We start from the raw sequence: 26,939 nt of genomic DNA, 5'->3' as shown, positions 1-26,939 counted from the left end.
CAGAACCGACACTCATTCCTGAGGTTAACTTGACGCGTTAAGTCCTCAAACGGATTTGAGCCACATTCCGGCGCAGAAGGCATTCGGGCCAACTGATAAGAGCACCAGCCGACAGACTTCCTAGCTGAAGTTCGGAGCACAGGAACGGGAAAGGGAACATTGAAGGCAATTTCCATGCAAACTTAGGTCATTTGATGGGTCCCAAAGACACATATATGCTAGGCTCTACCTAACTGTAATTCCGACGAATCCGATTCTATATAGGTCACAAGCTGTCGACTCTATTGCAGTGGCAGTCCGTGCGGGTATTATGGTGTGAGGGTGTGAGGGGTGCGGGCCGAAGAGAGCACATAACTCCATTGCACTCGTTTTTTGGTTCGGGAGCGACGTCCCCAAACCAGCGAACAGCTGCTTTTTCCCACCCCCATAGCACAGTTAACAGGAGCTGTTGGGGACTAACAGGGGTGGGGTTGGGATAGGTTGAATGAAAATAAGGGTGGCTTTCAGCATCCGAAAACATAATATTCCAACTCTGAAGATACATCGTGTATTTTATTTTCGAACATAACATTTCTCAAACAAAATATTTGAGTTAACAGAACCAGTTTGCAGTTCGCTTTTGCATTCGGACCCAAACTTTCAACTTCTGTGCGTTGTACACACAACAAATGCCTGTGGCAATGAATTCAGCCAGTGCTCATGGAGCTAGGTCAACAGTTAGTATTCCATGTAAGCTGGTACATAAATGGTTATATACAATTCTCGCACAAATTTATATAGGCTATATACATATACATATATGGAAAAGTATCCTTTGAGTGGGTGGCTACTGGAACTAAAGCGTCCATGTTTCACTTTCATTCCTGGGGAATTGGGGCGCCTATATGAGGAATGGTTATGCAATTATAGTTTTCAATTACTGCACTCCGTTGTGGGCATTTAAAATCAATTAAATTATCCGGATGGCATCAAAATCAGACTTTGATTCCATTTCCAAGTTCCAAGACTTACAGCTCCACTCAACTCCATAAGAGCAAAACAAATCTTCTCCTTAAAACGAATTAAAAATACGAACTTGAAAACTAATCGCTCTTTAATGATAAGCGGACAACGTAGACCCAACTTAACAATCCGGTTGTGTTTTAATTATACGGCTAGCTCACGGATACGAACTAATAAATACTCATCGGGCGCCATTAATTTACTGGGATTTGATAGGAAAGACTTCGCCCAAAAATTAAGTAGGTTTTCAGGTGCCTAGTTTAAAACCCCCGGCTAAATAACACTGAAAAAAATCATATTGCTTATAATATAAAAAATGAAAGTTAGGGACAATAAATTATTCGAAAACCACCAATTAAATTGACTTTGTGATCCAAAATTTTTAAGAGTGTATTTCAGATAATATTCAGACATAGAACAATTTTTTTCAGTGCGCCTAAAATCACCCAATGCAGACACAGGCAAGTGCAGTTTCCATTTTCCAGGCCTGCGTGCGTGAGAAAATGGAAATGGTTGAAATAACAGGTAAGTTAATAAGCTGGCTGTGCCACCAATGCGTTCAGAGCGTCTTCTCTACCTCCATTGTTTCAGATTTCCGTCGACGACGAAAGACATGAGGCGTTCGGCGTGGAACAAAACCATTCGCTTTTCTGAACAACCTGTCCGAGAGTCCAGGGGTTCTACCACTCTACTCACATACACTCGCTTGAAAGAGTGGACACTATGAGTTTGTACAATAATTGCACAAGTATCACTCACACTGCCCGGTGAAACAGGTAGGCGACGAGCCCAAACTGGGCCCATATGGGTGGCCACGGCGAAGTTGCCGGCAGCAGATGGCAGTGACAAGTGCTTTTGGTTATTGTTATGAAAGAGCCGGACTCGGGCCGAATTGGTTACGAAATCGGATACCAGATAGCACCTCCCAAAAGGGAAGAGTTGAGCATGTGTATGTCAAGCACAAGATGGCTTAAAACAAGTCAGTCTGATTTGGATAAGGTACTCTAGTATCATGTAATTACATGACAATCGCTTTATTTCTAAGATTCTCATTATATTTCTAGCTTTTGAAACTAATGTATGAAAATTTTAACTTACGAAATGCGAGTATGTTTAGAACAAAATGGAACAAATTTGTAATTTCGCCACTGATCTGGATTTCATTTACCCGATTACAGAGCGGTCCGAAAGAGAGACCAACTTAGTTAGCAAATGAAAATGAAATGTTTCCCTCTATGTAATTCTGATTACAAAACAAAATGAGCCACGAAAAAAAAAAAGCAAAACCGGGCTTCGAATGTGCCCCAACCGGCAGACAAAACAACCGAAGACAAATGGCCATAAAATGAAAATTGCAACTTTGGAAATTATTCGGCAAACAAGTTATGAGCAGCCGCGGCATTTGGGCAGTTGCGGCGGCGCCAATTTCCACGGCACCCTTTTCCTCCGGTTTCCTAGCTGGAGCCGCAGCTACTCCTATTTGTACCATTAAGACCGCTTCCGTCTTTGAGGCAAACTGAACTCACATAAATTGACGCACGAGGCGCGCAAAAACAATGAGATGGGAAAAGCATAAACAAAACAGCAGCGGCGGAAAAGCTCTTCGAAAAACAGATGATGAGGAAAATACCCACCGTGCAAAGAAGTGAAAAGTACACTTGAAACAAAAATATAATCCGATATTTGTTTGGACTAATAAAAATTAAACTACCAAATTTATAAAACCGATGTGTAAACAATATGATTTCTTGATCATACTATTTTCTGTCGCATTCAATCGCACTATAGAGAAAAATATAAAAAAAGCATGAGAGCCGCCACCCACCTGCACCATTATGAATTGATTTTCATGTGAGGGCACAGAAAAAATAATATTCGCTTGGGAAAGTGCCCCGGAAAAGTGTGTAACGTGTAACGACCGGCACCGCTCTCTCCCACACTCGCCCTGCCAATTGCTGCAAAAAATTGCCAACCACTGTCACCCGGAGGAATTTATTGCTCCTTTTGTGGGTAGTGCACGCTATCCTTCGAAAACCAAAAAAAAAAAATTTTTAAGTTTTGAAAATATATTTGTTTGACGATTTTCCAGGCACCAGAACTTGGGAGACACAAGTACTTACATACATACATACATAGAGATGTTTTTTTTTTAGATTTTGAAACTCAAGTTCGGAAGACGATGAACTCCATATCGCCGGGGAGTGTGTAACCCACTCCAGCCCTTTCAAATACCTTTCTCCTGTCCCATCACCTTCATCATCCAATCCACCCGATCCAATCTAGTCCAACGCCCTTGCCGCCGGGTTTGCTCCGAAAGTCGACTTGGTCCGCTCGTAACGCAAATGAAGCATGAAGCCTGAAATATTAGCCAAGTGCGCGGCTGGCGAAAAATGCGTCGCCCTGTCGCACAACTAGGCAACCCTGACAGCTGCATTCCGCAAATGCAATTAAACCAACTTTCCAATGATGGATTTTTTCTTTCGATTATAATTCAGCCGTTTTTCCCCGTCTTTTTGCCATTACCTTATTAGCTAAAAACCTGTAGCCTGTAGCTCGGGCAATGACGATAATGATGATATCAAATAAATGACTAGGCGCCCGAGTGCTGCAAGTTTGAGCGGTGAGAAAATTGGCATGCAAAGTGAAAATGTTTTGGGGAAAAAACCTATCAAAGCCAACACAGAAACGCATGTCGAGGGTGTCGAAATTTTTTTGAGACACATTTGTCGAACATCAAATTCGAAAGCCAGCAGATCGGTGGATGGATCGCAAGAATGTACAACTCAAGCTCACAAGCCTCACTCCAGAACACGAGCCTCCATCTACAAGTTCCGCCTGACCAACATGATCCAGGTCCCAGAATGCTGCTTGAGGTCATATCCCTAGTCCTGGTCATCACAACGTTATTTTGCTGCTACTGTTGCGTCAGATGAATGGATCTAAGCGATCCGCTCAATGAAGAAAAATCTCCGAGAGAAATGTGTTTTACCCAATCCTACTTTTTGATATCCGTTAGGAAAGATAGGAAAGATATTAGTCTTCATTTTTCGAATGGACCTTTTTTTATGTAAACTTCAAGCCAATAGTTACAAATTGCATAAATAAGCACGTTACTAAGACAATTGGCTACCTTTTTACACTTTTCTTTTCTACACTTTTTACGGTTTCAAAATGCAGATTTTGAAATCACTTATTCACTTATTATTTACTTTATTCATTGTGCAGAAGCTGAAAACACTTACCAACAAAATTCGAAGCTCTGTTCGTTGCTGGCACAGATGCTGTTTTTTACACAGTTGTTTTTCGGCGTTCAATTACATATATAAAAACAATTCAAAAGAATGGCGAGTCAATTGGAACAGCCACTGCAGAGTCCTAAAGTTGTTGTTGTTGTTGTTTGGAGCTGCTTTTCGGGAACAGGCCAAAAATCATTAGAAATTTCTATACTCGAGCGAGCAACACGTACACACGCACACATACGCACTCGCACACAGAGGCGCACCCACACACACTAATAAACGCGGGCCAGAAAATAAAACGGGAAACGTGTTTGCTTGTGTACTGTTGTTAGAACTGTTGTTGTTGCTGCGTTCGCAGTTGGCTGTTTACGGCAGTCGTTGTTGTTTATACAGGTTGTACATATGTATTTGTGAGCGAGAAAAACAGTTTTCCGCCGCGCCGTAATTGCAACTACTCAGCTTGGTGGATTGGACTCCCGTCAAAATCGGAAATAAAAGGCACTACCCACCCACATACACACACAAACACACTTCTGCCAACTCTCCTCCCTCAACCGCACAAGCGCCGCAGTTGCACCTCGACTGAATTCACGATTTTACACTGCACAGGTGCAGTGCTGCGCAAAACAAAACGCAAGACTCTCGGATCCGAACTCCGTGGCTTTGGGCTTTTCCTGCCTTATTTCCCGTGCGCACATATGTACACATTCACATGTATTCATGTACCAAGGGGCGAAATCACGTCCGAGCGGGGAATTATGTGCTTGCGTGCCGCGCTAAACTCTTAGCCACCTCCTTTTGGCCGAGTTCAAAACGTACTGCCGAGCGTAGGAATTTGTGGATATAAAAATGGGGCGGAGTGTGGCCAGCTGAATCAGTTGAGGTGGGTCGAATCGGACTACGAGCGGTATTTTTATCTGTCCGCAGGCAAGGTCTCTCTGTACGCTCTTACGTTTTTTGTTACGTTGTTCGGCGAAAAGCCTTCAAAATAATTAACAACTTTCTCGGTTTTTGAATTAGTACGTAAAGTATTGCATACAAAAATCAACGAGACGCTGATGGATCAATCTATGAAGCTTTGGGATCAAATAATATATAATATTATATAATGATATATGGCGGAGTTTAAAACCAAACCAATTTCAAGATAATTTTTTATTGCGCGTCCCGAAAGTATGCTACACCCATTCCTTTTTTTTAAATTTATTTATTTAGAAGCGATGAATCCATACAATGCAGCAATAGCAACATAACAGCGCAATTAACATATAAATGATAAAACCAAACCTCTCACTAATCATGTGAGGATTTAAACACCCATTCCTATTTTCAGAATGGAACTCGCACGAGAGCTAACGTTTGAAAACAAATGTATTCATTTACTTTACTTTTTTTATATATCGACTGGTAATTCTTAAGAATAAATCTCCACCCTGTGATGCTAAGATACAATATAATTATGTACGGATTCTTTTTAATAAATATATATAAAAAAATGTATTCATATGATTTTGACAATAATATGAGTATACATATTCCTATATTCTCCTAATATAAATATTAATAGGATAAAAGGACTATAATAAGGTAAATGTAAATATAGTCTAGGAGAAAGTTTTACCAACAATAGGGGTTATAGTCATTCATGTTATGTTATGTTCTGATTCGGGAGCTGAACCCTAACTAAATATATGGGCTCCTTGATATATGACACTTAGGACCTATAGAATATCACATTCTATATCTCGTGTATAAAACAAAACGTGAAGTTTTACCATATTTCGCCAAAGTATATATGTGGGGTTCATCGCTCGTTATATAAATTCCTAACTTGTTTATATAAAATTTGACTCGTTCCGCAAAGTTTTTGCTTGATCAGAGTGCTTTTTAAGATAGGAAAAAAGAATAAGGAATAAGATAGCTATATAGAGTCTTAGGAAATGGTTAGGAAATAATGCAAATAACATAACCTTTTCAACAATATAAGATTCAAAAGTCTGTAACTTCAGGCGATCGGAAGCTATGACAGTACTTACGAGGATTTAAAGCCGCTAAATTAGACGGCTTTTTATTGATCGTCAATCTAAAGATACTTAGATCAACATTTGTTCACAATTTACATGGTACGTTCATACTAAATTCCTTGCTAAAATTGTTAATTCTTTTAAATTAGTGAAAGAGGACTGAGTTGTGTATCAAAAATCAGGACATTTTAATTTAAAAACAAAAGATACCCGATACTTAGCGGTTGGAGTGCTAGGAAGCTAGAATTTAGGTTATACAAATATACAAAGTGAATTAAACATTTTTCTTTTTAATACTTTCTAGCTTCGGTTTATCTACAAATACAAAAGTAAAGCATTTTTGAACACTAAAATAAGGTTTTGATGCAAAATCTTTCGAAATATCTTTTTTATGTGTTATTGAACATAATATTTATTTATATTTTTTCTTTTAATTAGAAGCTATAAATGGCATATAAATATTTCAATATAATAATAATAATAATAATAATAATAATAATAATAATAATAATAATAATAATAATAATAATAATAATAACATGTGATAAATTCCTTTGGTTTTCCCGCTATTCCTTCAAAGCTCGAAGATCCGGATAAAGAGATCCGGCATTAATATAATGAGATTCCGATTTGCGTAAGTCTCGCTTGTAGTCACTGACCACAGCTTCTCCTGTTCGTTTGACCATTTTCTTGGCAATGCCCTTCGGGGTTATGTAGTTCACGTTCTGACTGACCACGAAAACGTTGCCCACCGTGTCAAAGGTGCCACTAGCCAGATTCCCCGTCTGCTGGCCATATCTGAAATAGCAAATAAATATATGTAAATATATGAAATATTAAAAATGCCCGCACTATATGTTTTTCTTTTTCGAAGGCGAAAGAAACCCAAAATGAATATCTAGATCTTAGTAGACCTTTAGTAGCATTACATATTTGAGACGATTCACAACAAGTTATAAAACTTTTCTTTGTGTGCAAGCTTGAGTAACATTTCCCGATCCTTGATCATTTTTGCGATCCTCTGCACATTGCGCATAACTTAAATCTCAGATATATTTAAATTGAATAAACCGTTGCCAGCCTAAGTGATTACTTTCAATTCGGACGAAAATTCGTAATGACATCTGTTACAAAACTGCATAAGCATTAAGAAGCCAAAGCCAACCCACTTGTGTTCGATTATCTTGACGGAGTTTTCACTGAGGCTGGAGCCTAGGATCTTGGCGGAAGTCTCGAGGCCATCGAATACGGTGCTCACTCCTTCCACGGCTCCTGCCGCGATGGTCATGGCGCCCTCCATGGTGCTATTAGCCTCGCTGGTGTCGTAGCCAAATCCCTTCTGCAGCAGTTTAGAGCCTTGCTCCTGAATGTGGGGAGCCAGGTAGCGGCCGACTGCCATTGAAGCAGTGCCCACCTTTCCAGCTATCCATCCTGTCATTCCGGCTGCGGCGTGCGTCACTTTTTGGGCCACCTCAACTATAATGAACAAAAGGTTACAACATAAGATACATTAGATCTATCTTATATGTAATCTGCACATTTCCAAACCATTGATTAACATGATTATCAAACACAAGCACAAACTCCGATCGAGGTGGAAGTGTAGTGACGATCACATCTTCGACTTCGAATCTTATCTTCTAATTTTATCGTTACATGCTCATTCGGAAGCTACCATACTTCCGCCCTAAATACAGCTCTTCCCTATTTGGAACTAACTCACCTGAAGTTTGGACGGAGCTGGGCACCTGAGCATCCATCGAGGCTGGCGTCATCTTGGAAATGATATACGGAGTACTCCTAAGCATAAAGCCTCCTGTCTTCTCGGCGCCCCGTACCAGGTTACTAGCAATGAAATCAGCCGCACTTACAATGTGTCTGGACACCTGCTCCGACCCGGAAACGGTATCTGAAGCTAGGCCAGCACGTTGGGAGGTCGGCGATTTCAGCTGCACTACCGTGCCAGCGAGTACGGCCTCCAACAGGTCAAGAAAGAACTGCTGAAGATCCTCCAGTTCGTCCTCCGTGCGCGATGTCTGGCCCTCCTTCGTTAGCATCAAACCAAATGCATTGCCCGGCTGCTGGCACTCCATATCAGGAAAAATAAAGGCTCCGTACTCTGTTTGGTAGCAGTTTGTGATCGAGGGAACCAGGGGGTAAAGCCAAATCCCTGCAGTCCCCTCATTTGGCATGGAGCACTGAATGAAGTAGATGCCACTGAGGTACTTCCATTTGCCACCCACGGTGCACATTACCAATGACATAGTTGACGAGCCGCTTATGGTGGTTACTGATCCACTGGCTTCGATTCGGTACATTTTGACCTGTGCACGGAAGAGCTCATCGAGCAAGACTTTGGCGTCCCGAACAGCCAAGAGCTCCCGCAAGCCGGCAGCGAGCTCTCTGTAGGTTTTTGGTGCTCCGCTAGCATTGGCTATGCCATATTGCGTGGAGGGGTTTTCCGCCAGCAACGGCGGCCTTTTTGTATCCATCTCTGCTCGACTTTCCTCCGTGGCCTCCACGGCTGAATCATCAATGGATTGTTTCTGGGATCGCAGAACTTTGAGGCGGTATCTCAATTCCGTTTCGGCGCTCTTGAGCTTTTGGATCAGCGCACAGGCGTCGTTCCACTCCGCCTGCACGGTGTCGATCTTGTTGGGAAGACCTACTGGAATGCCGAAGGTGTCCTCTATCATACGCAGGGCCAGCTCATAGGCCACAATGGCCTGGCCGGGGGATTCCTGCTCCTCGTGACTTACGGCCAGGTCCACCTGAGTCATGGCCGCTTTGTAGGCTGTTCTGATGCCAGCATAGGCCTCCAGGAATTCGCTTTCCTCCTCCGCCATCGCGGCCTTTAATACCTAAGAAACAGCACAGAAACATTAGATACTATACAAAAAACCAAAGCCCTCAAAACTTTAGTATGTAGAACTAAGAATCTATTAAAGTCAATGACTATGGTTATTTATGGTTTAGTTAGTATACATGTTCTATGTGCTGTCTTTATTCTTATGAATCCCCCTTTCGCAAAGTTCTGTGTAAGTCTTATAGTGCAAATTACTACATATTTTGTTAATATTCGTGAGATTTAAGATATTGTAAACGAACTTGCTGGCAGAGATACATCCCGACGAGGCGGGCAACCGCGACCAACTAAAAGGGTGACCAAAATGCGTCACCAAAGTGGGAATGACGCGCTTTTACATCTTCTCCTGCAGCTGCTCTAAATTGAACTGTGGCCAACGAAACCGCATCCGCCCTTCCGCTGCACTCACCGTCTACCTGTTGCACTCACTCACCTTTGGGTTTTGGTTTCGTCTGATTCTGAGCGTTTAATCTGCACTTTGCCCACCAAGTCACCTAATGATTTAGAAAGCAAACAGAGAAACGCTCTCTTTCGCTATTTTCTCACTAATTTTACGAATTATTTTCTGCTCCTGTTTAGTCGCACACCTTTAAAGTGAGAATATCGTTTGCCTAATATCACTTAAATTCGTAAATAACATGTTAAAATGTGTGTTTTCCATTCGAGTTGAATGTTCCAAGTTTTTCCATCTTTGTTTTGATTTGCTTACTTTCCATTGCGAATCAGATCAGCTGTTTAGGAGGCCTCTGCATGTTCACTGCCACAGACAGAGTTGCCACAACGACTTTTGAAAAGTCTTTTGCGGGAATCGAATTTGAAATTGAATGAATGGTTAATAATAAAAAGCAATACTAAAACATAAGCTCGTGGCAATTAAAATATCGATTTACTTGTTATTTATTTCGTTTTTATCATGTTTAAAATACAATAAATGTTATTCCTTTAAATATATTTGTCGATCCTGGTTTGAATGCACAAAATTATATTTCGTTCGATTCGGACAACGTTTACATCCTGTTTTCCCCGCAGGGAGAGGCGGCCGTTAGGGCCGTATATACACACATATGTATTAAACATATGAAAATTTGAGTAACGAAAATATTCTATTGGAATTTGGGTGTGATTGGGATGGCATTTGGATCGCATCCATACAACATATCAAATTCTAACGAGGCAGACTTTTGTCTTCGGGAGAAGAGTTTTGATTAAAATCACAATATGTATAGAATTATATACCCGGATAACTCTATTGTACACATAAATGTATATCTGTATAAATGGATATCTATGTGTTAAACATATACTTCAAAATTTCGGTAAGATGAAAAATAATGATAACGAGTAGCTGAAGCATCCATCGTTCCTTTCTTGGCTTGGTCGACATGAATGGACTTGGTCTGAAGAGGATTGGGATTGCGATATCTTAGGCGGGAGCCACGTTTGCCAGCTCCCGGTAGGCATCCTGCAGCGCCTGCTGCTGTTCCGGGCTCAAGGTGCTGGCACAAGCAGCCATTACCTCCGGATTCGATTCCACTTGTTTGACGATAGTGAGCATACGAGTGCCGGTGGCGGACTGCGCCTCAACCACCTTGGTGCAGAAGGATTCAGCGATGATGGAGACAATGCGCGGCAGATTGCCGTTGTTTGCCCCAAGAATGACCGGATGGTTGCCTTCAATCAAGTCGCATAGGTAGCCATAGATGTGGGCGGCTTCTTCCGAATCCTCGGACACCGGCAGCCATGAGAACCAAACACCGATCAGCTCGTCCACGTTGCTCAGCGCCGAGTTGTTGTACTTGAGGATCTTAGCAAACGCCGAGATCGCATTCTCTGTCGGACTGATGTTCTCGATTTCGCGGGCTTTGGGATCGTTGATGACCTGCACCAGCAGTGGAATGATCTGGGCGCATGTATGCGCAAACTGCTCACCAGCGAATTGGCCGAGCACCCCGCATCCGTAGGCAGCCGCCTGGCGCACTTCTGGGGCCTTATCGCACACGTACTGGACGAGGGCTGGCGTAAAGATCTGCTGGTATGGAGCACAAGCGGGGCCACAAAATTCTGTAGGTAAATGAGAATACAAGTCTTTAGTTTTATGGTGGCACAAATGATTTGATGTTTGAAGGTATCGGCGGTACTATTGAACTGCAAAACTCAATTAAGAAAACCAACTCACCGATCAGATCATCGAACACGCATAAGCCCCACTGCCGATCAGCTACAGGTCGGCTGGGCTCCAGTAGCTTGACAAAGTGCGGAGCCACCTGTTCAAAGGCGGGTAAGAACTGAGCCTTGTTGGTCTGGAAAAGGGCGTGTGTAATGTCCACGATTTTGGAAAGGATGTAAACATCTGTGTCGTCCTGCTCGGCCAGCTCCTCCTCCACACCGTCGTCGTAGTCTTCCTCATTGCGAGCCGCCAAACGCTTGTCAGCACGCTCGAAATGCTCCAGAACATACTTGTTTATAATCTCGAGAACTTGTTTCATGGCATCCTCGTTAAGGCAATTCGGACCCAATGTCTCAATGCATTTTGCCAGCGAATTCAGCAGCTCCGACTGCACGTCTGGCTCCGGTTCCGTGACGATTACCTTGAGCAGCTCCGGACAAATGAACATCCACATGCCCTCCAGATACTGTGGACCCTTAATTTTTGCGCAGTCGAGAAGGTAAGGCAGCGACTCAGCAGCAGCTGTGCGGACACCGTCGTGGAAGTAGAACTTAAGCATGGGCAGCATTTGACGCACCACGTCCTCAGCGTATTCGGCAAATCCTTCCTTTAGTTCCCTAGCATAACAAACCAGCATCTCACAGGCCGAAGCCTTGTCGTCCATGCCAGCCGTGCGAATGGCGAAGTTCTGCTGCTCGCCAAGATTAATGAAAGACCAGTCCACATCACCGTCGATGTCCTCCACCTCGTCGTTGTCCAGCATCGCCACCTCAGGCTTCATGGTGGCCGTTCGCATCACTGGTCCCATAACGAGGGGCAGATATTGCTCAAATTGCTTGCCAAGGATTTTGCACATACGTGCCCAGGCAGTGATGAGATAGGAGGTCTGCGGATCATCATCAGCTAGTTCCCCCCCCTCGGTGTGATTGACCAGCAGCATATCCATGACTTCTCCGGCATCACCAATAAACTTCTCCCGCCCCACCGCCAATCCTATCAAGCTCACGCATTCAATGGTCTTGCCGCGAAGCATGCGGAGATCATCCGAGTTGGCGTTCTGGATGATGAACTTAAGGCATGGCATTAGGCGATCGTAGTAGGCCACAAATTCCGATTCGCAGGTGTCTGCAACCGATGCAATTGTCGTCACTACCTGCTCCAGTACCAGCTTGTTTCCCTTCTCCACCAGCTCCTTGAACTTCGAGTTCAGAATAGTCTCCAGCTTGGCCATGATCCCGTCCAGGTAGCGTGTCAATATATTTTTCGGGCAGTCCTCGCTGAAGTTCACCAGAGCGGCACCTGCGTGTGCTTGCACTCGCGGATTTTCCACGTCATCCAAAAGAGACAAGAGGCCGGGAATCACCTGGCGAAACAAGGGAAAATTGTTAAGCATTTAATTAATTTCAATTGCTTATTAGAAAGTTGATAAAGCAGTTGCAATTTAAGACTCACCTGGCTGTGGAACTTCTTCTCGAAGGTCTGTGCAAAGTCGGTGGACATTTGGCCAATGGCGTTGCAAGCGGCGTATCGAACGCGAGGATGAGGATCGCTCAGGAAGTTCAGGACTCCGGACATTACCTCATCTAGGATGGCTTCCATCTGCTTGTGACAACCCTCACCGATGGCCGAGATGGCCATGAGGGCTGCGAAGCGATGTTTCCAATCGGCATGACCCAACATAACCGGCAGAGCGTTCATTACGAGCGGAAGCACAATCTTTCCTCCCAATCCACAGGCGAGGCGATCCAGCGAGGACTCGGCGATCACGTTGTTGTCGCTGTGATCGTCATCATCGACCACGTCGGCGGTGGACCAGTTCTCGTCATCATCCAAATCCGTCATCATATGGAGAATCAGCGGGATCAGGGCCACGATATACTTGTCCGCTCGCTTGCGTATCATCGACGGGGCGTTCTCGGCGAGCGACACCATAACTTCCAACACTAGGTGACGCCAGCTGTCCTCAAAGTCCTGCGAGCTGAAAACCTTCATGCAGACCTCAAAAATGAACTCCAGCTGGGGACGCAGGAACTTCGGGCAATTCTCGGTCATCTCAATCAGGAGCTTTAGCAGACTCTGATCATCCTGGGCCTCGATGGTCTCGCCAGTGATGTGGATCATGCGGGGCAGCATATCAGCGAAGTGCTTGTGGATGGCCGTCTCGTTCTCCTTGTCGTGGTAGAGGATGAAGGCTCCGACGGCTCGCACGGCCTGTACTCGGACCTCCGGATCGGATCCAGCGTCCATGCTCTTGGCAAGCATCTGCTTGATCAGATCAATGTACTGAGCTTCCTGGTTTCCAAATATGGAAGGCACACTAGAGAAGATCCGCAGTGCCGATTCCTGCAGCTGCGGCGTAGGCGAGTTAGCGCATTGAAAGAGAAACTGCAAGATGTCGGGCCACTGGTTGTTGCAGTCCTCGTCGATCAGATTCCTGGCCACCTCGGCAACTACCTCGCAAATCTTGCGACGCAGCTGCGGCGTCACCTCCTGCTGCACGGCCAAAAGGATCTGCTGAAGCAATTGGTTCTGGGATTCAGCTGGAAGCTGCAAATGAGGTAATATTAGAAAGATGCTCAGAGGGCGATTCTCTGCGCGGCTTTATGCCTACCCCTTTGTAGAAATCAAAGAACTCGGTGGTAAACAGGCGGCGCAGCAACACGGCGGCCATCTGTCGAGCCTCCTCCGACTGCTGGCCATTTTGGATGTTGCCCAGGAGATGCGTCACCTTCAGCTCTCTTGAAAGATTGTTGTATGCTTCCTGGAATTAAAAATGGTTTTTGTACATATCCATTCGATGTAATTTTAAAATATATAAATATTATTTATATATGTAAATACAATTCCACCTTGACAACATTGGGCTCTGAAACAATTTAAAACGGATCTCGATTATTTCCATCTCTCAAGTGAAAAGCAAAGTCACAATTCTGAATAGGTATTTTTAGCAATCCAGGTGGAACTTTGGGTGGAAGCGGTACCATGCTTGCCATCTGCCCAAGGTCAACAGAGTGGGTGGGGTTTTCTGGCTGGTGTGGCGTGGGCGTGGCGGTGCCATGTGGCGCCGGAGCGAGACTTCGGAATCCGAGTGGCTTATCAACCGACAGATTGCATTTCTGGAACCGTGTGTCATGGATTTCGCACCTGCTCTTTGTTTCCGTTTGCGGCGGCAATCGGTAAACCGAATTGCCTACTACGAATTCTAATGGAAAATCATGTGGCGGCCATGCAAATTGCACAATTCGCTTCCATTTTGCTTTGTTTGCTTGCTTCGCACCGTCTGTCCGTCGGCTCTCCCTCGCACACATGCGAATGTCGGGGCAAAGCGGAGGGCGAAAACACGTTTTGTACGATGAATCAGATTCGTCTGAAATTTCGGCCGTAGGATTCGCACACCGACGTTTGTTCGTGTGTATACATACATATGTGCCGGGAGAAGATCTTATTGATGGCAGTCCGCCGTATATTTTTGCTCATGTGCAACCCATTGCGGGAATTGCGCATCGAAATTTCGAGGCGACGGCAATACGCTCTGCAAGATCCCCTGCCACGCCGTAATCGAGAATATTGGGACTCACCTCCGCCTGCTGGCGAACATCGTTGTCCGTGGACAAGAGGGAGGCCAGAAGCTGCTGGAAATGGGCCTGATCCGCTGCCATCTTATCCTGTCTGGTTCAAATGAATCGAAACACGGGAACTCGTGGAAACCACGATTTTCACTTCAGTCTTCACGCAACGGCGGCCGCCTAAAAAGAGCAGAACGGAACAACTGGCTGGGTTGCCAAGGTTCGCAAACAAGCGCACTGCACTCTTGGTCAGTTTTCGTGATTGCCGTGAATCTTGGGATGGTTGGTCTTTGGTGGGTGCTGCTGCTGCGCGGCCTATCCAACTTTCTTTTATTTAACTTTTTATGCAATTTAGTGGACACGCTGGAATCTCGCTAAAGCGCTAAGGCAATACTGCTCCGCCGTTATCGATAAAACGCGACTGCTTTTGGCGCGCAAGCGGCCGCCCGCACTAGTGATGCCCGATAGCTGGCGCGTTTGTAGAACCGTCAAAAACTCTAGCTAAAGTTTAACAGTTGATTATGATCTTTTAACGGAAATAGAACTGTGTTAGTGTGAGAACACAAAGTATTTCTAAAAATTACAATCTATTTCCAAAGACCGTAGGACTGAATGAATTGTGTGTATTTAAAAGAAAAAGTCAGGTAGCCTAGATTTAAATGGTTTGTTTCTTGTTTAAAATAACTATGTAAATTATATATATATATTGTAAGCTAGAAACAAGAAATGGCTTGAAACTCATTTAAATCTAATGGCATATTATTCCGAGTGCACCATTCACCGATTTGTGTGCAGGTTTTCTAAATACAATAACAATCATTGGTGAAAATGATGAAAGGCAAGGCTTTTCTTGAACCGAAAAGCTTAAAAAGAAGCTGCACATGGGCTGCGATCTAGACATGATAAGTAATATTTATTCAATTATTGTATTTACATATGTATTTCTTGCGATCATTTAAGACCCTAACACCTCGGAAGAAGCATTGCTGTTAATGTGCAGCTGTGAGGCCACTATAAGGTTGTTACAATTCGTTTCAAGGCAATTATTCGAAAGTAAAGGACCCCCAATGAAATTCTGAACAGACTCTAGATTATAAGATAGACTATAGATAATACACCGCTGTCGGTGTGTACTAAATGTTGATTATGTTGATTAAAACATTGAAGACATTAGTAAGGTGGTTGAGCTATGAAAATCATCGATTACTCTGAATTCATGTGCTAAGTTAACGGGCATCATAGACCTTCAAGATAGCATAAACGTGGAAGATGGTGTCCATATGGGCCTGATAAATAATATATATGAAATATATATCCAAAATTGGGTCGCATTTGAAGAGTTTAAGACATTCAGCTGAAGGATGTCCTTGCGGAAGACTCGACACAGATTGGAATCAATAAATTCAGCCGATTCTGAGTTATATAATGACATTATGACATCGAAGCCACTGTTGAAAATGTTCGGGAAGACTGACTCCGTCTTGGTTTTTATGTCAGCTATGTTTTGAAATTACCTAGTATGGCATATATTGAAAAATTTCTGCTAGACTAAGCATTAGTATAAATATGTATATAACTAGTTCAAACCACAATTTTTGGAACCATAAGAATTGTTCGCACTTACGAAATAGTGCTAATGGGTTATCCTTTAACCAGGCGCTTCAGATTGGTAAAGAGCCGCAACGTGAAGTGGTAGATCATTTCCACAAGACTCAAGATGGAGAACCCCATGAATAGACCGAAAATGCCACCGCAATTCGCCAGAAACTCGGTCATTCCGTAAAGCTCCGACCGCTTTGAAGTGATGAACTGACTCTGCTTGAAGTAAATGGACAAGCGGGACATCTGGGAGCCGGGATACTCCTTCAGGAACTCAGTGTCGCCCTCAGCCACTAGCATTTCTTCCAAATCAAAGTTGGCCTGGGAAATCTCCGTGTTGTAGACGAGGGATGTGCATGCTGGCATGCAGTTACAGGCAGATTCCACGCTCCGCGAATTTTCTCGGCCAGCGTTCAGCGCTTTTACTCTTTTGAATTCCCTGACTAACAACTCCCTTTCTGCCCGATCGTAGCAGTGGATCTTGTCCTCTCCGCATACAGGCATGTCCACGTTTCTGGGCATCGAGAACTTAACGCATCCGCACTTGGTCAGCGTGAAGTTGGCCAAGCACTCCAGTTGGCAATTTGATTCGGTGTACACCTTAAAAAAACGCAGCGACCGCTCGTGGCTGAGGAAGCACTGCCTCCGAACTGGATGGTACTCTGCTATTCCCGACGACATGGTGATCATGTTGGGCTTCACTGCGATCAGCACCTCCTTGCCCATGGGAATGCGCACAAACTGTTTGGAAACCTGCGGGACGTCATCGGGCGCATGAAGCAGTACCTGTAGATTGGCATTACTGTAGACACATATTGGAGCAAGAAAAAGCAAACAGCTACGTTTTCAAATTTTCCCACCTTAAATCCCTGCACAGGTCCTCGACAGGCGTAGTCCACCTCCTGCTTAAAGCTTTGGAGGGCCAAGAAAATGCCAGATCGCGCTCCGGCACTTAAGACACGAGCCGGAAAGGTCTCCACATCGCTGTCCAGTGCATAGCCCGTTTCCAGAGTCCAGGCCGTATGCTGCGAGCTAATATTTTCCATTTCCAGGGGCTCCCCGCTGTGTTGATACTGATAGGTGTCGTCCCGGTATATCTCAGTGGCTCTCAGCCCATTGAACGTATAGCAGATGCCCTCCTCCGTAAGAGTCTTTCGGAAGAAGGTCTCGCACTCGCCGAAACGACTAAGCCAGCGGCAGTAAAAGAAGTACCGATCAAACTGGGGCAGCATCCGCTGCAGAACATCAAAGTAGTCCAAGTCATCGCCGGCTATCAAGGGTATGTCCTCTTCAATGATCTGCGTGTTGCATACGTGCAGCAGGGTGCGGAACTCCTCCATCTCAAGGGCACTAACGTTTTCGGGCCTAAACACCCGCGAAGCTCGCATATCTTCGCTGAACTGGCTGTAAAGATCAGCATAAGTGGTCTCTTTTCCTGTCAGACAAAGGTTACATGTTAATATTCATAGTCTGTACAACTAGAGGCTTCCCGAATAACAAACCTTTCTGCTTTAGCACCCTTTTGGTCTCCGAGCAAACTGTGACCGCCGGAAACGGGATGTTCCACACGGGGGTCGATTTTTCCGCGAAGCTAACGATCACAGGCTTTAAAAAAACGCAAAATATTAGTTTTGTTGTCGGCTGAAGGCAGCAAGAGCACTTTTCATTTTACAGAAGACCCTGTAGTGTTCTTATATTTATAAAACATAACAGTTAGGGTGCATAATATATCGCATAATACATCGCAATTTTGAAGGATCTGTACTTTAAATGCTATTGTTTCAGAGAGCTTTTACTGATGCTACGTATATACATATGTATGTATGGTATGTTCTACTAGGGACTCGCACCGTTTCGGTCCACTTGGTGTAGGCACTTTGAATCAGCGTGGAGCAGCCGTAGATCGAGATCAGGAACACGAACAGCCAAAAGATGCGCTCGCGGAAGGGGCGCTCCTGCTCGCCAAGATATTGGACACCATGTATGGAAGTGTTCCTGCAGTATTCATGGTACGTGGTGATAAATCCTTCGCAGGCGACGGAACCTGCCTTCCTTCTCCTCCTGAATGTCAGGTCGATGCCCTTGCTGCTGTCGAGTTCCGAATCCGATATGGTCATGGTGTCTATTCCATTCTTGACGCGCACAAACACAGCTTCAAGTAATCCATGTGGGTTGGAGACGAAAACAACGTGAAAGACAAATGGCAAAACGAGAATTTTTTCCCGTTTCTTGGCAGACCTGCCAGATTGACAGGATCTTGGAGAGAACTTGCAAAAAAACGTTCGGATGGTGACAATTTAGCGATATATTTTACTTCCGAATTAAATTAAATTTTGTTGAAATTAACAAAAACGAAAAACAGGTACATATTTGCTGCAACTTTATTAATTGTCATTGTTAACACGTTATCCCAATTCATTATTTGCACATTCGCCTGTGTTGTTAAAAATTAAAACTCCAAAGAAAAATATTTCAAAACGCAGAAAAGTGGAAACGAGTTGAAAATCCAAATCCTCGTTACGCCTCGATATGTATCGATAACGAATGCTTCGTACACGATTTGTACTGTTTACTTAATTATTAAGATTCGTAATTATTTAAATTTATTTAAAATGGCGACAAGGTCTTGTGCGTACAAGGACTGTGAATACTATTACGTAGGCCACGAAAACGCGCTGACCAAAGGAAGAACCCTGTTTGCCTTTCCCAAACAACCGCAAAGGGCGAGAATCTGGCACGAAAACGGCCAAGTGCATCCAAAGATTCCCCATAGCCAGCTTTTTATGTGCTCCCTTCACTTTGACCGCAAGTTCATATCCTCCTCTAAGAACCGAACGCTCCTCGTCGGCGAGGCAGTGCCGTTTCCGTACGAGGAAAGCAGTAGCAAGCCGGAGGAGGAGCCCCAACAAGTGGCTTCCACTTCGCATGAGAGCTACTATATAAACCTGAGCGACGATGAGCTCAGCATCAACAATGTGGACACTACCTCAGTTACTACAAGTAAGTACTATAAATCCACCGGGCCTTCGAAATAGAGCGGGTTGGATTCATCATGTCGGTGTTGCATCTTAATGCTTTATTAACTTCTTTAACATTATTTTCAGTTGACGCAGTCCACGATAGTCCACCGCAGAAGCGCCCGAAGGAATCTTCCATTGTCATTGCTCTAAAGGAAGCTGTGAAAATGGAACCCAATCCGAATGCAGGCCGAGTTAGAGCAGAACCCGACAATATAGATACTACTGAAGTGTCTGTGTTCAACTTCAAGGGACAGGAGTACGTACAAATGTCTATGGAGTATTACTTGCAGGAAAAGCGGAAAATGGCTAAACTTTTGCAAGACTATAAAAATGCTTTAAGAAGCATTAAGAAACATATTTCCCACCTTGACCTTTAACTTTATCAATGTAATACATGTTGTTCTTCTGTCAATTTACTGAACGTTATCTTAGTTTAAAAGCACCTGACGAATTGGGAAACAAACCTAATAATTTATTTTATTATACTTGGAGAATAAATACTGATAAATATTAATTAATTTGTTACACTTTAAATTTCAGCATTTAATTTCTTTCGTTTAAACCTTAAATACCGCAAACAAATCTAAATTATACTCAGTATTATCTATTGGAAATATTTTTAAAGTATTTAGTTAAAATGTTTACTTTTACAAGCGCATTAAGATGGTGTTTGCCTAGATACTTTTAGCTTATGCGATACCTTAGCATTTGTAAATAAAATGAAATGGGTCCTCAACTAATCGCTGAGCTCCGGGGTATCTTCAATATCGCTGTCTACATCAATGTCGTCGCTCAGATCCTCGTCATGATCCTGCAGTTCTTCAGGCACGCCCAAAAGAAGACGTTTGCGCTGCAGCAGTGCTGCCCAGCTGAGACGAGTCTCACAAAGCGGACACTCTCCTCCAACTGGGATGTAATGACCTGGCTCGTCGCCCAGAAGGTAATTGGCCAGGCACACCATATGGCATGTCAGCCGACACATTTGATTTGTGCATCCCAGGCGGGATTTCTCCGGTTGCTCCATTTCCTGCATACAAAGGTGGCACTCGGAAGCCCACGCCACAGGTGGAGGAGGTACTGCATCATCAGGTCTCCTACGTTGTGAGGCACTAATGGAAACCTTGCCACTCACAATTTCCATGTGTTTAGGCAGTGCCTTGCTGAATGGCCTCTCGTAATCCGTTTCTAGCCAGCGAACGGTGAGCGGTAATCTATTCCAAGGGCCAACCCCCAGCATATTACTAAGGATCCTAAAGTTGTAGTCAAAGAACGTCTCCCTGGGCAGTTTTCGTTTTAATTCAGGGTACATTTTAAGCCTAGTTGAAAGCGACGGCTGTTGCCAAGCCCATTCAAACTGGAGTGCCACTGTATTATTCGGGAATCCGTGCACGATCATTACCATCAGCCACGGCCCTTTGCGACTGGTTTTCCTCGCGCCACCGAAATCACAACCAAGATTGTGTTGGCGTATCCGCCGTTTGGGGTTCACGGTGAAGCCCACGTAGCATTTTCCCCGGTAGCGAGGATCCAAGCTCTGACTGCATAGCAAATAGACGCCGTAGAAGTGGCCCTTCAGCGCGACGGATTCCTCCTGTTGAGAAGCTGTGTCCTGTGGGTCTGTGAATTCACCAACAGATAGATTAATGAAACTTGCTTTGTGTCTGCAACCAAAAACCAACGACAAAGGAGGCGACACCCTAACTAAAGCAATGAGATGAGGTTTTCAAGATTTTCTAAAATAAAAAAAGAAATAAAATTATTTTAGAATTTTAGTTTGGCTAAAATAGCTAAGAAAATAAGGTGTGTTAAGTGGTAGCTGTTTCTCAGCCAAAAAGGAAGATAATAAATGGAATGCAAAATAACTTGTTCCAGGTTCTTATACTATTTTATTGGTAAACTTTTAGTTGCCAGCGCTAGTTTAACTCTAGTTTTATGTTGGCCCCCGATGCCACGCCATTGATTTGCTGCTGCTGCTGGGGATTTCCAGGCTGTGCTTGGACAGGCTGTAGGGCAGAAGACGTCTGTTGACTATCCGCCGTGGAAGCTGACCCGTTCACGTTGGGGGTAGGTGCTGCTGATTCGCCTCCCGTTGCTGCCTCCATGCCGTTCGCCTGCTGTTGTTGCTGCTGAAGCTGCTGTTGTTGCTGCTGGGCGGCCGTAACGTTTTCGATCAGTTTGATGCGCTTGCGAGTGTAGTGCTGCCACTGCAGAATGGCCTGGTCGTCTATGAACTTGCAGCACTGCGAGTTGACGATCTCCCGGCGGAAGTGTTCGTACTGCAGCAGATCGAGGAAGTAGAGGCACATTGGGTACATGAGGTATTTCGCATAGTCCGGCTCCTTCCAGTACTGCAGATACTTCAGGTAGTTGATGAACGACTGGTCCTTGAAAAATCCACGCTGTGCAAGGACTGGCACAAGGCGTTGTAATTGTTTATTTAGATATACGCGCAAGATGGTGAATAAGTGAATATTAGGTAGGTCGAGGTAATATTATTCTTACAGTTTAGATAGTTGGGGTTCGACAGGCACTGCACGAACTCCAGCTCGATCTGCCAGCGTCGCTTCTGCAGCTCCTCCGACTCGATAGCAGCTACGGAAGAAATTGGAGAGCATTAGTCCCTGAGAAATTAGCACCACTTTTGGTAGATCTCTGAGGATTCGGCATGCCAAGCGGTGTCAGTAGGTGTTAGATTACAATGCGAAAATGGGTGTGGATTGGCGTGTACTTACTCTTACCCTTTCCGTACATTTTGGCCATTTTGGACTGGTCTTTGGCTTTGGAAAGGGTCTCGTTGGGTCGGTACTTGCGTCTATTCAGTTTCGGTGTCGGGTTGGGTTCTTGGTTTCTTTCAGTGTGCTATGTGGATGTTCTGAGCTGTGTGTTTTGGTGCACCATCGAATTGAAAACGAAACGTCGCGGCAAACAAAACACACAAGTAAAATTATAAATATATATGGGCTTCGCTAATGAAATAAAATGTATGGCGCGGCAGTGACTGCACAGAGCAAACGCAGGTTGTGGGCCAAAAGAAAACTCGGGAAAACAGTCGACCAGGTTTCTGGGCGCAGGCGGTGGGTTGTCGCTCCCTTTGTGTTGGTGATTTCTTGTGGGAAGGCAGTTAAATTCAGTTTTTAATATTGTCTACAAACCGTAGGAGTTCATTTGGATTGTTGATGGCCGGCGACAACCCTACTTCTGTCCCCGCCAGGGCTGCAAGCTCATCCGAATACGATTTTTTTTTCGTAAAATACTGCTTTTCCGTATATTTTACTTGGTGTGTGCTAACGGTATTCTTGAAAATGTTTCTGTGTTAAAAATTAGAATTAGGGTTGTTTTAACCAACAAAAATCTTTAATACCAGAGTAAGTTTAAACAAATCTGAGCGTATGTATCAAGAAGTACAGCGATCAATGGTATCTACAAATAATCATAATAAAACAATTAAAATTTATATTAAAATATAAAATTCCGACCAGAACATTGACAATTTTTAATTATAATATGTAATTAACAATTGTGTGTAGCCTTCAGTATTTATTTCACTACCCCTAATGTGATGCGCATTTAATTCGGTATTTTCACAAGCCTACGACGAACGCTGTGGAGAACAATGCCTGATTTTTTTGTCAGCCTGAAAAGCAGCGAGGAAAAACTTGAATTTCGTCTGTAAAACATATCTAATCGGAACCAAGCCACTGAAAAAGTCGTAGTTTAGGCTAAATAAACGAGAAATCAACGAGTGAAACTAATTTCTATCTGTGGACAGAACGCCCCCGCACCTATTTTTGTGCTGAGGAACAAGCGAAGCAGCGACGCACAATTCAGAAATGTAAGTATTAACAAAATTATGTAATTTAAGTGCATATGAAACATTATATATGTATATCCAACTATTTCCCCGATTTCGACGGGTTAATCATCATCCACAAAAAATTCATGTTGGCGAAGAATCTATTATTAGATTACAGTGTGCTCTGCTTGAATACAACTCCGAAATGTATATACATATACAGATGCATACAGATGTACACATATGTACATATGTGCATATGTATCTATACAGCACAGCACAGCTGCCGTCCAAATAGAACCAAAGATTGTTTCTTGATAGGCTTCTGAATCATTTCAATGTAATTACGAATGTAAGTCTCTTTTGTGTCCGCTTAGGCAAGCCACAGTCGCAATTTTAATTGATCGATTGGTTTGCCACACTAATTCGTACATCTAAATTCGAGATAAATAGACCATTACCTAAAACAGTATTATAGAGTGAAAAGTGTACAGTGTGTAACTGGTATAAAAAGTGATTCCGACCCTATAATGTAAATGTTTCTTCGATCCGGACCAATGGCCTGGTCGATCTGACCACGATCTACAACGCCCAAATTGGCATATAACACTGTAGTTCCATACAATTGTCATAATAGTTAAAATAGGATTATTAGAAACGTATCAAATAAATGTCTTCGCTGAGTGCTGGGTATCTCATAGTCGCGACTCTTGACTAAAGTGATCTTTACTCCTAAACATCTTCCTATATACATGTGAAATGAATCAATGTTCTTAAGTGGGAAAATTCATAGGTAATATTAAAATGTTTAGTGTTGTAACTATGACCACGGCTTTATTTACGGGGGTGCATAAGGGGTAAAGCCAACGGTTGGCTTTTCCACATAGGAACAGCTGCAGATTTATTGGTATATTTTAAAGAACTGTCTGAGCTTAGCGTTTATGGGTGTCAGCTGGCACTACCTGTCCGGGGGTCGTCCTGGCGTACCTGACTGCCTACAAAACTCATTACATTTTTGCTTTCCATTACAGTTGCAAACCGGTTTTCGGCGCAGAAACACCCACTCGATCGTCCAAGAGTCAAGCGGAGAACAGTGAAAACATACATTATAAGGATCAATTTATAAAAGCAAAGCCGCAACAATCATGAACACTGGAATCTCCTTAAACGAGCGCTTTACGCAGATGCAGTCAAAGCAGCCGCCACAGGGACGCGGTCGCAGCCGCTCCAGGAGCAGGAGTCGCCGCATTGTGAGCAGCGGAGCCGGAAATCAAGGAATGTCCGCGGTCAACTCTAGGCTGCTGAATGAATTCAAGAGGCTCCACACCGTTCAGACGGCCCTCAAACTGAAGCGCGTACGTGTTTCCTAAAAACCGAATAATGCAACCAGGCATCGGAAAGCGACCTGATCCGTAGGACAGGTTTATGTCTGACAGGCTTGGATTACCCGGAGGAGAGGGGTCGGACTATGCTGTCGAGAAAAGTGCGCCTTCTGCGTGGTACATAAAAACCCTACAGACTCTCAGACTCTCTCTCTATCCCTTGATCTTGAACTCCAACACTGCAGCAGCGTACTGACACCAAAACTTCCACACAACCTTATGCCTCCTTACAGAGAAGCTTACGGACCACCGCAGTCAGCGGTCGTGGACCACGCGTCGCCGGCGTCAAGTCGCTGCGACTGGCGCCCAACGGGAAGCCCATACGGTCCAACAACGTGACCAGGGTAGCAACGTAAGCATCTTGCCTATAATCGCGCTCAACTATCAATCCACTGCAACATCTCTGTACTTCTTCGTTAATCGCTCAGGATGCGTGCCGATCTAGTGGCAAGCGGCAATGCCGCACGCAATCGCCGCAGCGGCAGCAGCATGCGCAATGTCCCCGCCACTAACGGTGGTGGAGGCGGACTTCGGCAGCGGCTAGGACAGCGCCGCCCTTCTGTGGGCGGTGCCGCCGAGCGCGTTGAGCGTCGTCAGCGACAGCAGCAGCAAGCCCCACGAGGACGTTCCCGCTCTCAGTCCCGTTCGCGCCACCCGCAAATACAGCGTGTGGACAGAGCACGTTCCCAAAGCCGTGGACGCAGCATTGGGCGTTCCCAGAGCCGCAATCGCGATCGCTCCGCCCAGGGCCGAGTTCCAGTGAAACAGCGGCTTTCAGTCAAGCACCGCCTTGGCGTGCGAACCGGCCAGAGAAACAACCAGGCCAAGATCCCACCGCAGCGCCGGGCACCAAGCCAAATTCGAGGTGTGGCAGGCGGACGGGTCGAGAAGCGTCGTAGTGCTCAGATTTCCCAAAAGAAGGGAGTTTCCGCCTCGATTGCCGGACGTCAAGGACGACCACGTAGAAGGTATGTGTCGTGCCTTAGAAAATGCTCAAATTTAACTGATCTGTGCCTAAACCCAAAGACTTACATTTTCTTTGCGTAAAGTCTTACAATTACTTTATTTTGCATATGTATAAAATGCATACATAATTTTTAAAACAATGATCATTTGACACATACTGAATACATATTTTTATTACAGATCTGTTGCAAGAAACGCTGCTTCTAGCAGTGGGGCAGTTAACAATTCTGCTTCTGCTCGTCGCTCACGCTCGCGCAATCGTGCTGCCGCCGTCGCTGCTGCCGCTATCGCCGCTACTGTTCAGGGCCGGGCTAATCCTCGCCAGAGACGCGGACGCAGTGCAGGCGCTGCCAAGGGCAAGATCATCAGAAATGGTAAAGCTGACAAAAACGCGAAGGTCAAGGCGACAAACGGTGTCAAAAGTGGCCCGCAGCAACAGGTTCGACGGGGACGCAGTCGTAGTCGTAAGCCTACAGGTAAAAGCGAGACAAGTGGCCAGGAGACAAACCGGACTGGATCTGGAAATAGGCACTTGAAACTCAAAATTGACATATTTTTGTCTCTACTTTCTACTTACACTCTTGATTAACATGTTTTCTCTGTTTAATAGGCAAACCACAGCGTCCAGAGGTTAAGCGCGAGGATCTTGACATGGAACTGGATCAGTATATGTCCACCACTAAGTCGGAGATGGACTACTTGCTGAAGTAAACACAAGTAGATTGGACCACAAACTATTGAATTAAAAACAATTGAATGAACAGAATGTAACAACCACCGGCTATAGGCAGATGTTTCTCTCGTTGCACTAAGTTACCGCCTAGTTTTAAAATATTTCTAAGTTTTAAACCATGTTAAAAGCGTCCAAAAAGAGCGCTTAGGCATAGAGATGTTCTCGTGTATATATGGCAAGTTCTAATATAATAAGTAAATATGGTCGAGAATTGTATAGTTCATGAATGATATTGTTAATCGCAATTCCGAAATACAAACTATTCATTGCTCAACTCAAAGAATTTCGTTTTTAATGATGTTGGTTATTCCATTAAAAAAGCGAGTTACCCCTGTAAGCTGAAGTGCACGAAACACCAGGAGACTGTGTGCAGGTATGAATGTGAAAAATGCGATGGCGAATAGCGATTATTTACGCCAAAGGATAGATTGATCCTTGTCTGGCTACTTAGAAATATATACTAAAGCGAATGCTTGCAGGAAGAGAGTTAGATAATTGCAAGGCCCAGCAAGAGAATTACAAGAGAAGCCCAGCTATCGAACGCCAAACCTCCACTGAAGTTCATGTCTATTGATATATATG

At 44.3% G+C, this 26,939-nt stretch overlaps 8 protein-coding genes, 2 long non-coding RNA genes and 1 other non-coding gene across 28 annotated transcripts in view, besides 1 other annotated feature; 5 read left to right on the top strand and 6 right to left on the bottom strand.

Annotated features, from left to right (window-relative positions):
- smash (smallish) overlaps positions 1-5,065 on the bottom strand; it is a 52,615-nt gene extending 47,550 nt beyond the window's left edge. For 3 of the 8 annotated variants that reach the window (NM_001144532.3, NM_001144533.3, NM_169014.3), the window contains exons 1-2: positions 4,968-5,065; positions 4,245-4,405 (exon numbers count right to left, since the gene is read on the bottom strand). The gene's annotated coding sequence lies outside the window, so the exon portion shown is untranslated. Of the gene's footprint in view, positions 1-4,244 lie in introns of all 8 variants that reach the window. The other 5 variants (NM_001259984.2, NM_001259983.2, NM_169015.3 and 2 more) reach the window with 3 other exon arrangements.
- lncRNA:CR44156 (long non-coding RNA:CR44156) lies at positions 3,705-4,117 on the top strand. The gene has a single exon (NR_073980.1). It is a non-coding gene; the product is annotated as a long non-coding RNA:CR44156 (long non-coding RNA).
- A 367-nt stretch (positions 5,066-5,432) lies between the features above and the next one.
- Positions 5,433-5,553: a mobile genetic element.
- Positions 5,554-6,658: 1,105 nt separating this feature from the next.
- spartin lies at positions 6,659-9,844 on the bottom strand. Of its 2 annotated transcripts, none has more exons than NM_141228.2 (4): positions 9,565-9,844; positions 7,989-9,126; positions 7,435-7,741; positions 6,659-7,063 (listed from the first exon to the last, which is right to left on the bottom strand). In NM_141228.2, exons 2-4 carry the CDS (start codon positions 9,109-9,111, stop codon positions 6,832-6,834), a joined length of 1,662 nt encoding a protein of 553 aa, NP_649485.1. In that variant the 5' UTR covers positions 9,112-9,126; positions 9,565-9,844; the 3' UTR covers positions 6,659-6,831. The 2 variants fall into 2 exon arrangements, with proteins under 2 accessions (NP_649485.1, NP_001246910.1); NM_001259981.1 differs by lacking the exon at positions 9,565-9,844 and adding an exon at positions 9,374-9,485.
- Positions 9,845-10,019: 175 nt separating this feature from the next.
- Positions 10,020-15,468, bottom strand: Karybeta3 (Karyopherin beta 3). Of its 2 annotated transcripts, none has more exons than NM_079502.3 (5): positions 14,877-15,468; positions 13,910-14,059; positions 12,751-13,845; positions 11,308-12,661; positions 10,020-11,192 (listed from the first exon to the last, which is right to left on the bottom strand). In NM_079502.3, the coding sequence occupies exons 1-5, from the start codon at positions 14,955-14,957 to the stop codon at positions 10,555-10,557; spliced, it is 3,318 nt and encodes a 1,105-aa protein (NP_524226.1). In that variant the 5' UTR covers positions 14,958-15,468; the 3' UTR covers positions 10,020-10,554. The 2 variants fall into 2 exon arrangements, with proteins under 2 accessions (NP_524226.1, NP_001262259.1); NM_001275330.1 differs by having other exon boundaries at positions 14,877-15,290.
- A 291-nt stretch (positions 15,469-15,759) lies between these two features.
- On the bottom strand, positions 15,760-18,663 carry rpk (ripped pocket). 2 transcript variants are annotated; one of them, NM_001259980.2, is made up of 4 exons: positions 18,314-18,663; positions 17,966-18,068; positions 17,306-17,898; positions 15,760-17,249 (listed from the first exon to the last, which is right to left on the bottom strand). In NM_001259980.2, exons 1-4 carry the CDS (start codon positions 18,578-18,580, stop codon positions 16,506-16,508), a joined length of 1,707 nt encoding a protein of 568 aa, NP_001246909.1. In that variant the 5' UTR covers positions 18,581-18,663; the 3' UTR covers positions 15,760-16,505. The 2 variants fall into 2 exon arrangements, with proteins under 2 accessions (NP_001246909.1, NP_524225.1); NM_079501.4 differs by having other exon boundaries at positions 17,324-17,898.
- Positions 16,402-18,211, top strand: asRNA:CR44155 (antisense RNA:CR44155). Its single transcript, NR_073979.2, has 2 exons — positions 16,402-17,911; positions 17,979-18,211.
- Positions 18,664-18,988: 325 nt separating the features above from the next.
- Positions 18,989-19,995, top strand: Dlip2 (Dorsal interacting protein 2). Its single transcript, NM_079500.4, has 2 exons — positions 18,989-19,463; positions 19,568-19,995. The coding sequence occupies exons 1-2, from the start codon at positions 19,076-19,078 to the stop codon at positions 19,858-19,860; spliced, it is 681 nt and encodes a 226-aa protein (NP_524224.2). The 5' UTR covers positions 18,989-19,075; the 3' UTR covers positions 19,861-19,995.
- Positions 19,996-20,007: 12 nt separating this feature from the next.
- Positions 20,008-22,681, bottom strand: slx1 (nuclease slx1). The gene is made up of 2 exons (NM_141227.3): positions 22,636-22,681; positions 20,008-21,100 (listed from the first exon to the last, which is right to left on the bottom strand). The coding sequence occupies exons 1-2, from the start codon at positions 22,646-22,648 to the stop codon at positions 20,220-20,222; spliced, it is 894 nt and encodes a 297-aa protein (NP_649484.3). The 5' UTR covers positions 22,649-22,681; the 3' UTR covers positions 20,008-20,219.
- MED31 (Mediator complex subunit 31) lies at positions 21,352-22,681 on the bottom strand. 5 transcript variants are annotated; one of them, NM_169013.3, is made up of 4 exons: positions 22,636-22,681; positions 22,216-22,360; positions 21,986-22,075; positions 21,352-21,893 (listed from the first exon to the last, which is right to left on the bottom strand). In NM_169013.3, the coding sequence occupies exons 2-4, from the start codon at positions 22,241-22,243 to the stop codon at positions 21,397-21,399; spliced, it is 615 nt and encodes a 204-aa protein (NP_730861.1). In that variant the 5' UTR covers positions 22,244-22,360; positions 22,636-22,681; the 3' UTR covers positions 21,352-21,396. The 5 variants fall into 5 exon arrangements, with proteins under 5 accessions (NP_730861.1, NP_001246908.1, NP_649483.1 ...); NM_001259979.2 differs by having other exon boundaries at positions 22,216-22,355; NM_141226.4 differs by having other exon boundaries at positions 22,216-22,681.
- Positions 22,682-22,805: 124 nt separating this feature from the next.
- On the top strand, positions 22,806-26,634 carry CG9775 (uncharacterized protein). Of its 4 annotated transcripts, NM_001275328.1 has the most exons (7): positions 22,806-22,848; positions 23,072-23,315; positions 24,308-24,631; positions 24,892-25,010; positions 25,087-25,626; positions 25,805-26,100; positions 26,235-26,634. In NM_001275328.1, exons 3-7 carry the CDS (start codon positions 24,422-24,424, stop codon positions 26,333-26,335), a joined length of 1,266 nt encoding a protein of 421 aa, NP_001262257.1. In that variant the 5' UTR covers positions 22,806-22,848; positions 23,072-23,315; positions 24,308-24,421; the 3' UTR covers positions 26,336-26,634. The 4 variants fall into 4 exon arrangements, with proteins under 4 accessions (NP_001262257.1, NP_649482.2, NP_001163507.1 ...); NM_141225.5 differs by lacking the exon at positions 22,806-22,848 and having other exon boundaries at positions 23,065-23,315; NM_169012.4 differs by lacking the exons at positions 22,806-22,848; positions 23,072-23,315 and adding an exon at positions 23,568-23,628.
- On the top strand, positions 24,640-24,855 carry sisRNA:CR46358 (stable intronic sequence RNA CR46358). The gene has a single exon (NR_163209.1). It is a non-coding gene; the product is annotated as a stable intronic sequence RNA CR46358 (long non-coding RNA).
- Positions 26,635-26,939: the final 305 nt, after the last annotated feature.

The sequence above is a fragment of the Drosophila melanogaster genome, chromosome 3R (assembly GCF_000001215.4).
Source record: "Drosophila melanogaster chromosome 3R".
NCBI lineage: Eukaryota > Metazoa > Arthropoda > Insecta > Diptera > Drosophilidae > Drosophila > Drosophila melanogaster.
The sequence above is the reverse complement of the archived record's forward strand: the minus strand, read 5'-3'. Positions and strand labels throughout refer to the sequence as shown.